This window comes from Pseudoliparis swirei, chromosome 24 (genome assembly GCF_029220125.1).
Source record: "Pseudoliparis swirei isolate HS2019 ecotype Mariana Trench chromosome 24, NWPU_hadal_v1, whole genome shotgun sequence".
Lineage (NCBI taxonomy): Eukaryota > Metazoa > Chordata > Actinopteri > Perciformes > Liparidae > Pseudoliparis > Pseudoliparis swirei.
The window spans coordinates 7555550-7568062 of NC_079411.1; the positions used below are offsets into that span (position 1 = coordinate 7555550).

The window sequence follows — 12513 nt, forward strand, 5'->3', positions numbered from 1 at the left end:
TCTACATGTACATACACACATGCAAACGAAGTTGCTCACATTAAATACAATTACGAAACAATGCTTTCAATATGCTGCCCGGGGACAGTTCATGAAGTGAATAATCATTTTTGCTGAAACTGTGTCAGAAAAGCTTCAACCATGAATCACGTAATTCAAAGAAGAAGAAAGGTTACAAAGGAGTCTTCAAGCTAAATATATGTTTTTGAATTGGTGCGATTCTAAAAACATAAACAATGCTTGTATACGTGTTAAGATAGAGTTGAGGTACAACGCACTCCCAACGGCACAAACAGCCTTCTGGACTTTGTTTCTTTTGTGAACTTGTGGACTCCTTTCCAAAAAGCACTTTCCTTACACTTGTTTTAATTTGAGAGCACACTTCAGAGGATCCTTTCTTTAACATCTTCTTTCAATAAAGCAGGACTTTTTTTTATGCTGCATTGGACTGCATTCTATTGTCTGCGCATCGCCCCTGTGCATTTGTGTGCCTCCTAAAGTGTAGTTGTAGTTAACCCCATCCACCATTAGAAGGCAGGCAAGAGACAAGTCACTGCTCCTGCCAACTTGCCTGGCCTTGACCATGCACTTGGGAAGCCATCGTTTATTTTTGGAGCCCTGGGCTGCATGGCAGCTGTGAGGACTGACGGAGGGTGAGGAGGTGGGAGGGAGGGGAAGGGGGGAGAAGAGATGCAAGGAGAAGGAGGGGACGCAGGGCATCTTACACCAGAACCAGTGACATAAAAAGCATTGTCCTGATTTAATGGCTTTGAAGTCTTGCCTCCCCCTGGTCCCAGAAGCTGCTGATGCTTGATTAGGACGAAATACGCACACAAAAACACACAACACACGCACACACGCATGCACGCACATAGGCCCGCACACCTCGGCCCGGCCCTGCCAGGCTCTCTGCTACCAGCCCCGAGCAGAGGTGATTCAGATCCAGCTCTGCCATCACAGGAGATGAGTGATGAAGACAGAGAGCTTCCTGCACGACACAACGTATTCACTCTTCTTCCAATAAGGAGGCCGTAATTGTGTCACCGGGCTTTAAAGTAAAGAGTTAAACCTCTGATGAGTCATGTGGAAAATCAAACAGGCCTATGGTCTATGATTATAACTGCACATGGAGCTGTAAGCTCGTCTCTTTAATGACAAGAGGGAGGGGGGGGGGGGGGTGAGGCATGGGGGCAACAAAACAATGAATGCAAATGCACCCTTAAATGTGCTTTTTATGTGATACAACACTGTCAGATGGAGATGGTGAAAACTATGACGGAATCAATTGTTATGATTTATTCATTTTGGATCAATAACCTTTTTAAAAGGTAAATTCAAATGAGATCATTAAAAATCTTTATTTGTACTTAACCAACCATATATGCAATATGTTGTATGTTTAAATAGTATTTAATATGTTATAAAAATCATTGCATAATCTATTTATTACAAAGTTTGATTCGGTGTCTCTCAGTTTAATCCAACATGTTTTGATTGAATGACCTTGTTCATGACGTATAGATTATTGATTGCCCCGTATTGATAATAAGAGTCTCTCAGCAGTGCGTTGAGAAGTCGACACAGACGGCATTAATATGTATATATGTGTCAGACGGGTTGGTGGTCCTGCCCCTGTTCATATTCTCTTAGTGCAGGACCCAAATGAGCACATGTCCCATTTGTACAGGTTTTTCCGTTTTTTTTAAAGTCATCCTGCTCTTTCTCCATGTTCAACATAAAGGGAAACTGTGTGAAATGCTGGATGAATATTTTACTTTCTCTTTACACAGAGAAATAAGAATACAAGACAACCCCATGTACAAGCCCCACAAGCCAAAGTGTTTCTTTAATGAATCCAATTGCATTAAAATTCCCCTCTCCATTATCTGGAAATGCATATTTCTTAATTATTTAGTGCAACGCATTGAAGCACCCTGGTCTTTTACATTTTTTATTTCTGCTCAGCTTCAAACAGTAGATCTTTGAAAGAGGACCCAGTTTTGTGGTGTGGGAATTGCTGCAGGGCGAAGCTGACAGGATCCTCGGTCCCGAGGCACCTCTCTCTTTTTCCTTACAGCAAAGCAAAGGAACAAATCCAGGTCAATTAAAATAAGGAACAAGAGGGCTGAGTGGCTGGCGGCGGGTGAGATCACCACCTCGGTTCTGCCACAAGGGGGCGCCCGGGGTTTAGATATGTCTCGAACACGAAGAAAGCCCATCTCAGAGCAATGCAGAGCACCAGCCTGGGGTGACGGCCCAGATGACACTAAAAACATCTCCATACACATTTCACTAAAGATTACATGTTACGTATCGGGTCACGATAAAACATAAGTTTAAAATTGGAATGTGTATGCAGAGTTCAAAGCCGTGCACCTTTTGGCACTTCATAAAAGTCTCTCTCAGCTTTTGCTTTTATATGTGTCTTACCTATAAAGCTGCTCCTACAACCCTGCCTTCTACCGGAGTGTGCGTGTGTGTGTGTGTGTGTGCACATGATCCATGCATGCAGGAGAGGGGTGTGCGTGTTTGTGTTTGTGTGTTTGTGTGTGTGTGTGTATGCACATAATCCATGCATGTGTGTGTGTGTGTGTGTGTGTGTGTGTGTGTGTGTGTGTGTGTGTGCGCGTATACCTGCATGTGTGTGTGTGTGTGTGTGTCTACATGTGTGTGAGCGAGCTGAAGAACATCCACTCTCCATGACAGTCGTTAAAAACTCTTAAATTGACACGCCCACATGAAAAAGCATGAAGGTGCTCTCCCTCGTCTGCCTCATAATATCCTGTGACGCAAATGTTCACGCACAGTTTCTCTCTCACACACAAACGGCCAAGAAGACAGAGACCTAGACCTGGACCGAGACTGAGGGGCTTTAACTGGGTTTGGGGCCCTGACTCCGATACTGGCCTCAGTCCGGTGTCCAAATGTGTGCGTTTGTGCATGTGTGTGTGTGTGTTTGCCATAGATTAGGTTGCTTAGAGTGTGTCACTGAGTATTAGGTAAATGTGTTTGTGTGTGTGTGTATGTCTGTGTATCTGTGTGTCTGTGTGTGTCTGTGTGTGTGTGTCTGTGTGTGTGTGTGTCTGTAGCCTCCTTTTGACCTCCCTGATGGCCAGAGATGGGCTGAAGTCATAACTCTCCTGTCTGGTTTTACCCTTGAGCAACATCACAGCACTCAGAGTGCAGCGAGTCAAACCGCTGAGCCTCTTTCCATAACTGTAGACACACAGAGTGAAACAAACACAAAGGCACGCACAGTCAACCACTCCAACAATAAAAGGCTTACCATTATACGCTGTACCATTAAAGGGTCATTCCTATTTATAAGAACGTTGGTCTAACTACAACAACAACAACAACAACAATGTCACTACAACAAAGAATGACAGTTCTGAGAGGTTGCAATAAAATAACTTGTAACACTTTAAGCACCACAAAAGCATCAGTCATAATTCCTCATCTTGTTGAACACTGCGAGCACATCGGTCAAAGTTTATTCAAGTTAGTGTGTAAACTATAATGGATGTTTACAACAGACAATTTCGCTGAGAATGTTACCTTTGATTTTGGTTTTTTTCTTCCAAATAGGTTTGAGTTAGTCAAGATTAACTCTCCTCTCAGTTATGTTTTGTCTCCACTACGTTCACGAGCTAGTTGTCAGTGGGTTTATAGAGCTGGTTTGTTAGCTGCCTGCTGTAGCTGGAAAGGTGAGAGCAGTGACACCTAACCAATAAAATGAAGTTACAGGCTTTAAAACTACAGTTGTATCACTTTACAATTTCTTTTGTTTTTTGTCATATTTGCTCAAATCGTGCCCATATCCTGCCAGTGGTACATGGCACAAATGCTCTGTGAATACTATTTCCTTTTAGTTCTCCTTGTGGTATCTTCGAGATTCCATCGCAGTCAAACAACAACAACCAATCATAGCCGAGGAGTCTTCCTCAGCTGTCAATCACTGTTCGTGAATTCTGGTTAAACTCTAAAACTAGGCAGCGCTGAATCAAGATTATGTTACTGATAGTCTGATCATATATGAGAATAAGTTATATTTTTGTAAAGTTATAAATGATTCAATTCAATTCAGTTTATTTAGTATAGCCCATTATCACAAATTACAAATTTCCCTCAGAGGGCTTTAAAATCTGGACACATACGACATCCCTGTCCCTGGACCTCACATCGGATCAGTAAAAACTCCCAAAAAAAGAAAAACAATAATAATTAATTATCTGAGGGTTCGTCACTACAAGCGGTGTACTGTTTATCTTTCAAATACACATCGTCATTTGATCCATTGTTAATTTACATTCATTGATTATTGAAGCTTTTTTGTTTGGTCTTTCTAAAAACAGAGTCGGACCAAAACAACCATCAAAACAGAACAAGACATACTCTGAATAAAGACAAAATAACACTAAACTCTCCACAACGGCAGCCTAAAAGCCTTTCGACTGAAGCATGTGAGGGCAAAAGGTCATGTCTTGACTCCAGACTGCCGAGCAAACATTTCCATTTCCTCAACATTTCATCCAGTGACACGCCAGCCGCCTGTGGCCGTTAGTCTGAGAGGAAACAACAACAAAAGACTCTTGCAATACCATTAATACCATTTTGGGTGCTTGCCAGCAACACTCCGGATTACCTTGCATGGCAGACAAATTGGCAATTGGAACGCCGGCGTAATGGAGGCTAATTGCCTGAGTGCAGGGTTAGTTTGTATTTCATGCAAATCTAATGTGCAGCAGTGAGACTTGGCGGACAAACAGAACAAGCAATAGCCTTCATGAAACAAAAAGGTGGTTGAAAATGGCTCCGTGACATAGGCTGATTACTTCATATTCACTAATTATTGCTCATGAGCACTGATGACCTCATTATAAAATATACTATTTCATGAGATAGGTCACAAGACAACCATTTAATAATATGTTTTATTTTACCAAGTATTTTTGTGCCTATAGATTTATTTATTTTGTACCCAAATGGAACATGATTTGTCCCGGAAGAACCCGCAATAAAATCCCGAAATACATCATGTATCAAATTTAAAAAATTAAGGCAGAAATATTCCATGTAAACAGAAGGTCTTATAATATGGTAGTTTCTTTTCTGTTGTTTTTTTAATTTAACTTTTAATAATATTATATAATATTTTGGGGCAAGTTTTAAATCTCGCCAAAGCACATGGCCAGTCAAATATATTTCAGATCTCTGAAAGACATTGAATTTGACCATTTTGCATTTACAAAGTTGAGGCATGGTCCTCTGAATGAATGAGCCAAATAGTGAAACATTCAAGCTTTTTCTTGGCTTGTCAAGGCCTGCCTAGTTTTGCTATTTCTTTGTTATTGTTCAGAGATTTTTCCAGATCAAAACCTAAAACTTTAATTCGACAAATCTAACCTCAAGGCTAGTTTCTAACCTCTTTTTGTCCATATTTACAAAGAATTTAGATTTCAAAGTGATTGAAGCAAGCAGTTCACAAAAATAACCTCACATCAATATCCATTCATTAGCTGTTCTTTAGCTTTCAACCATAGCACACAATTGTCATGAGTTTCAATAATGTGCCATTCAAGTATTAAGTAAATAAACCACCAGAGCAAATAAGTCCAAGTCCAAGTTGACTTGACTCAAAGTCTCAAGTCTACAGCTGCGTAAAAAGGCCCTTTTTCTTAAAATCAAATGTATAAAGAAAATAATTCTCATTTTTACAATTTTGGGATACAGAAGTTGATCAAGTAATCCAAAATATTAAAAATTAGAATTATTTCCCTGATAGTATTTCACACTTTACCCAAACCCTGAAGCCTCACCTCCATTTCTAAAAACAGGTATGAACAGATAAATTAATACCAATAACAACAAACATGACCGGCAAAACCACCTGTGGAGGAGAAGTGTCCACGTCCAGCCAGCTTATGGGGGTCTAAGTGGGTCAGGTCATAGTCAATAATACAATATGGTCATAATCTAGTCAGAGATTTCAAGCAAAATAGACCCTTATGTTACGTGACAGCTGGAGAGCCTTTTGGGTTCAAGGCTCATGGACTCACTTGGAGCATGTTGCTGTACCATGCGAGGCTTTGTCCTGCCTGGCCTGTGAAACACATACAGCGGCACCGCCCTCAGGCCTCCTGTAGGGCACCTAGTTACGCTCCCCGAACCATACCATCTGCATCACGCTGCCATTTGGGGCCAAGATAAATCACAGAAGCCTTCGTGCATGCTGGGAATAGCTTCTTCCCGATAAGAAGGTCAGGGGTCACATTTTTGGCCAAGGATGACCGTCCTCGGGGCTAAATAAAGAACCTAGGGGTCGCAGAGCGGCAGGAACGAGCACAAGCCCTCACACTCAATTAGGATCAACACAACCGTCAAACTTGAGCTTCGATTTAGGTTACTGAAAAACAAGTAAGCAGTACAGTACCACCCTGATATGTTTTTTGAGGGGAACAACCGCATCTGATTAATGTCTTAACAGACCAACAAGGAGCGTTGGGTTTACTAATCAGTAGCAGCTGTTTTTAAAATTAGTCAGCCATTGTTAGGCTGTTTCTAAGGTGTTTGTTTACTCTGCACTAACCTAACAAGGCCTCTGACCCAGCCAGTGGAATGTGAGAGCAGAGACACAGAGTGGGAGGTCACCGCCATCATTTACATCCTAAACACATGACAAGCTGTCAGGCAGAGGTTAGAGATGGTCAAGTTCACACAGTTACGCTGTAGGGAGGGAGGTCTCTTTACTCTGGTTGTTTTCTACATCCACACATACAGTAGGTACAATGATAGTATAATAGACCGTGAGAAGCAGGATTGTTGTTTAAATTATCGTGCTTTTTTTAACAGAGATAGTTTGAGTTGTGTTGTTTGAGCCAAATGGTAAATTGTGAGGCATAATAAATAATAATAAATTATGTGTGCACAATGCACATACATGGAATTTGACTCCGGTTACATGTAAGCTCTAGTCGTACATACATGTAATTTATAAAATAGCAGGATAAATATTTAAAAAATACATTAAAGACCGCAGAATAGCAACATTATTATTATTATCTTTATTTAAAAGGACTATGTGCAGTTAAAACATAAATGTCACCATTTGATGCGCTGTACCAGAGTGTAGCTTCAGCTAATTTGCATTTACATGTATGTACAATATAAAAACTACGACAACAACAACAACAACAACAACAGGGACAATGAATTGGGGATGTTAGTGCAGAAAGAAAGTGGTGATAGTGCAAGTAGTGTGTGGCGATTCACCTTGCTGCTGAATATGTGCAACAAGAGAAAAATATATGGGAGGAGGGAGCGAAAAATCACTTGAATGCTCCTGATGTGCAGCAAACTCTCAACCCTGGCAAAACCATTCGTATGAAAAGATCCCCTCTGAATAGATTGAGAAGAAGACCGAAATGTGTCCTTGTCTAATTGAGAATGTACACGGGGAGAATCACAGATTTTCAGGTTGTCCTTGTCATCCTTTGATCCCTTGTGAAAAGGCTAGACAGTCATGCTGCAGTGATCAGTCAGGGTCAAAGTCATACGCCACCTTCCCTCCCTCCTCCATCCTCCCTCCCTCCTGTGACTCCACTGTAGTTGTGTGGCTCTGGCAGCTGGTGGTGCTGTAAGACTTGAGTCTCCCCTTTGCTTTTTCTCCCATAACAAGGCTGTCACCTATTCTCTCCTTCTTTGTCCTCTCCCCTCCATCACTCCCCTCCATACGTCAACGCGGAGCCACTGCAGCATCCTCCGCCAGCCGTCTACGTTTATGAGGTGCGTGGGGACGAGCCGCTGCCCTAAAACAACGAAAGCATCTTGAAACACAACCTATATGAATTTCAAAAAAAATTTAAATCACATTCGTTATAATGATCAAAAAAATGAAAAAGAATGTGGGGGGATACAAAAAATCAATAATCTGATGTTGATATAGACATGAACACTGAAACAGTGACTGCATTTGTTCTGTGTTTTTTTTGGGGGGGGGGAGCTCATGGTTCAGTAAGCGTGACGTCTGCTACTAGGTCATTTGCGTGAATAGTATTAATTGGGTTTCCTGCGAGGCCACACAGCCAGCGGCTCAGTTATGATTCCAGTGGGTAAATATTTGCCTGTACGAACCCTCACTAGGTGCCATAATGATTCTTTGTGTTTTGCACTGTGTACAATGGGTTTCTGTGTACGCATCACTCGGTGCCTATGTCTGCTTGTGTGTGTGTGTTGCAGCTCAATCACCCCCCCCCCCCCCCAGCATTCCCTTTCTACAGCTGCAGCTCGGCAGAGTTTGATCAATAACGTGTCCTTCATTCTCAAGTCGGGCCTGACCTTGGCAGCCTTTTGTCTCCTTCCAGGGGCCAGAGTGCGCATGTACAGGTTGGAAAACAAGGCTCTCAAAAATCCACCCTTGGAAGGGAAATAATTCCCCTCACTACAGCATTCTCATTAAGAGCCTAATGAATCATATATTTATAGCGTTCTTATCTTAGCGTAATGAGGTGATGCCACTTTTGAACTCATTTGCTAAATTACCACAGGCCACGCTAAAATGGAATAAGCTTCCAATCCTTTGCATATACACGCTGCTGCATTTATTTCGATGCCAACCTTAGGGACAAAGAGCACCTCGCCGTGCAACCACAAGACAAAAGCAACGCTGTGTGTTCTGCGACATTTAAAGGCACTAAAACATGGAAGTCTTCTGCAGAGGGCGGTGGGAGTTGATCTGACAGATCTGTTTACATGTTAATGCAGCCCGACACAGCCTGCAGGTGGCACCATTTGTGGATTAGTCCTGCAGTTGCATTCTTTTATTCAGTAGTGGATATTTAAATGGGCAGTTAATGAAGGATTTTTTCACATGTGCATATTGGATTCTTTCATAATCCTGCATTAAAGTAAGCAACAAGTTATTTTCATATGTATGCATTACTGGACTGAGTCATCTCAGGCTGCAGGAATACTTTCATTTCTCATTGTCCAGCTGAAAACAAGCAACCTGAAAAGCCATTTCAAAAAGGAGCTTACAGGTGAAATTGTCTCTTTTATATGGGAAATATTACTCAGACGGTTTTGTTTAATTGCACAAACAGCTGTTCATCAAATGTCTTGTGATGTAAAGTAAATGCAGGATGAGTACTTTTGTACACAGGCCATTCAGTAATGGGTTTCTGCAGGCTAGTCGTATCAAGATCAAGTACACAATTAGCACATTAGTACTGACAAATTACAAAAATATGTTCTAATCCTTTTGAAGCCTTGTGGTAAAACAGGAGTAGATTTGCTGCTTGAGGGGTGAACTTTGAGTGAATGATTTGGCCAAAAAAGATCCTTCGTTATTCCACTGGCAGTGAAGAAGCCTGATATAGCCAAGAATTAAATCTCAAGATATTACAATATGAACAACTCGACACAGGAATGACAATCTTTTTCAAAAAGAAGGCTGTCGCGTTCAGACTTTCATCTTTTTTAAATTTCCCCACTGTGGGATGAATAAAGGTATATAGCATATCATATCATAAATGTTTACAAAGAACAATAGAGTACAGAAAGAATACCTGTTATCATTTATCTTGTGATGTTGAATAAAATGAACCATATCAGACATGAATCAAAACTCAAAGTTTATTAACTAATTCCACATTCTTCAGGACATCAGGCTTTACAAAACCAAAAACAGGACAGTTATCCACTGACGCATCAACCGCGACAAAATAAAATGAAAAACAGAAGGGTCTTCACTACGACTTCCTCTTCTGGGTGCTGATGTAAAGGACTGGGGAGAAACGGGGAAAGAAATATTAACAACAAAAAAGCCAGTAGTTTTGCTGAGAATCACAATAACATCTGCGAGACCAATCTGAAATGAATTATTTATCATTCTCTTTTTGTCTTCATTTGATGTGGATTATGCTTTCCAGAGATAAAGGGTCATAATTGAGGCCAACTATTTGGCTGGCCCAACCAAATACAGTTTGAATATTTTTTTTAAGTCAACTCTTGATGCTCAATTCCATTTGTTTTCACCCCACCCTTTACTTCCCGTGATACCCAACACATAAATACATTACCTGGGGTTAATACTGACCCACTGACGGAGATCTTTTTATGAAAACAGTCAAATTTCTCTCCCGAGATACAGGGAATTGTTTTGTGGTTCATTTTTGTGGTTTGGAGCTGTATTGCGCGGACTGTACAGAAAAGCAGTCGGGTAAATCATCTTTTCCTACCATCTAATTTTATCAACCTGCTCCGTTTAGACTAAAATAGCACCATCTTCAGCTGCTGGCCCTTTTATCACAGTGAGAACTGCACTGGCCAGCATGACTCATATTCAAGAGAGAATCAGACTGTAAATACCGTTCATGACCGGTGTAAGGAAAAATCTAGACTCGGTTCTTCTGACTGTTATGGTGGATACAGATCATATGAAACTCACCTACTACAATCCTTTATTCATCAAGGATTGACAAGTTAGACAATATTAAGCAGGAGAACTAATGACGGTTGATTTAAGCTTTCACATTATTACATGGGACAGTTTATTCTTTTTGAACGGGGCAAGCTGAAGAAACATTTTAAAACCAAGCAACATCAGAATATAATGGGGGTTTTTTAAATCGTGGCTCTGACATTGGACTTTTTGTTTGTTCAACAGTAGAGCTTTGTGATGTCACTCAAGCTGTTAACTGGCACCATGTAATGCATCACTGCCAGTAAAATACTCATGTTGGGCACTTCTTTTCTTACTTTGCTCTTTTAACTGTTGAAATGTTTTGGCCCCCGTTATTGCCAATTTGTTTTAATTTGACTACTGTATTGCACTTTGTGACCCTTTGTGAGAAGTGCAATACAAATAAACTTGACTTACTTTACAGTGGTTAAAAAAATAAGTCTCTCAGGGATGACTTTATTTAAATGTTACACCTAGAAGACTTGAATAAAACCTAGAACTCTTAAATAAACCGAACCATCTTTCATGTAATTGGTGCTCGTTCTACTATGGAAATCAAAAATGTCTGCTGTGAAAAAAACAGTCTGTAACCAGAGTCCCTAAATTTGACAGAACTGTGCACACATGTAACCTTGACAAGAACCATGCAGTCTTTGTCAAGTCTTTAACAGCCTAAGTGCCTATAAACTGGAGATATAATTATACATTAGAGAAGCTCACCATTGTTTCCTCTGAGAAACGCATCTCCATACTTATTCTTGAGCTGCCCATTCACATACTCCTCGGTCTGCTCGATGGCAATGTTCATGTAACCATCGAGGCAGGCCAGGACACCTGGAACACACATCAGACACGTTTATGGAAACCGAGAACCTGCATCATCATGGGAAAGGAAGGGGACGCGTTATATACACGCCAGGGTCATTACCTCTGTAATCGACGCCAGAGTTCAGTTTGACCACCACTGGTCTCCCGATTATCTGCTTCAGGAAGTCGCTCGGGGTTTGCTTTCTCAGACTCATCTTGACTGCGATCTGAAACAGTTGAAAATGAGCAGCTAGTTAGCGGCATGTTATGATCGTAGGGTCTTTCAACCAGCCACATTAGCATCGCGCTAGCTAACGCGTGCGCGATGGCGTTCATTCATTCAACCAAATAACGAAGTCTTGTTTAGAAAATGGTGTGAGTGTAGCAGCACGTAGCTATAATTCTGACGAGTCCAAAATTAAATGAGAGGAATACAGTTAATTGTAAATTGGCGTAATACTGCGTGAGCAAGTAGCGTTAGCTGCTAACTAATTTCTGTAGCTAACCCGTTAACTGCAAACTCTTTAATGAACGTGCGTGAACTTAAAGGTGCGAGTGGGTCCGTTTAATATGTTTACTGGACTCGATGGAGACGTTTGCTTGTTATAATTGTGATCAGTGGCTTCGTGTTTAGTAGCGTTTCACTTACCCGATAGACTTTCTCCAAACGATTGTATTTGGCATAGACCGCGTATTGACCAATCAGAGACGCGCACTATACGGAGACCGGGTGAGGACAAAAAGAACAAAGAGCGCATTTTTACAGACTGAAAGAATTGAAACCTGGAGAGACAGAACAATGTACAGACAGTATTTCACTGTGTTTAAGACACATGTTCAGTCAAAAGATTAGCGATTTGCAACAGAGTAGCCTTGCACTTATGCAGATAGCAACATATCGACAACTCTTTTTACAAGTCACAAGCCAATGACCAATCTGGGTTTATGTTTCCATCTACAATTGGCTAAATATGAATAAATACGAGGGTACAGTCCAATTAGGATGAATATTTTCTTTTTTAATATTCTTATATATTTTCAGTTGATATAGTCTGATCCTGTACCCCGGCTCAACTGAAAAAACAAAAATCTACAAAAAATCTAGATAAAAATGTCCGGGATATTGACAGAATTGCTATGGGGATAATAAAACCAGCATTATCTTGATAAAAGGGCATTGTACAAACAAAACATTCATATTCATCCTAATGACACACTTTATTTCCCATAAATCCTATCGAAAT

General features: G+C 40.8%; 1 protein-coding gene across 1 annotated transcript; it reads right to left on the reverse strand.

The window, feature by feature from the left end:
• Positions 1–9619: 9619 nt before the first annotated feature.
• lsm6 (LSM6 homolog, U6 small nuclear RNA and mRNA degradation associated) lies at positions 9620–11984 on the reverse strand. Its single transcript, XM_056408366.1, has 4 exons — positions 11919–11984; positions 11391–11496; positions 11183–11296; positions 9620–9784 (listed from the first exon to the last, which is right to left on the reverse strand). The coding sequence occupies exons 2-4, from the start codon at positions 11482–11484 to the stop codon at positions 9750–9752; spliced, it is 243 nt and encodes an 80-aa protein (XP_056264341.1). The 5' UTR covers positions 11485–11496; positions 11919–11984; the 3' UTR covers positions 9620–9749.
• Between the last annotated feature and the right edge of the window lie 529 nt (positions 11985–12513).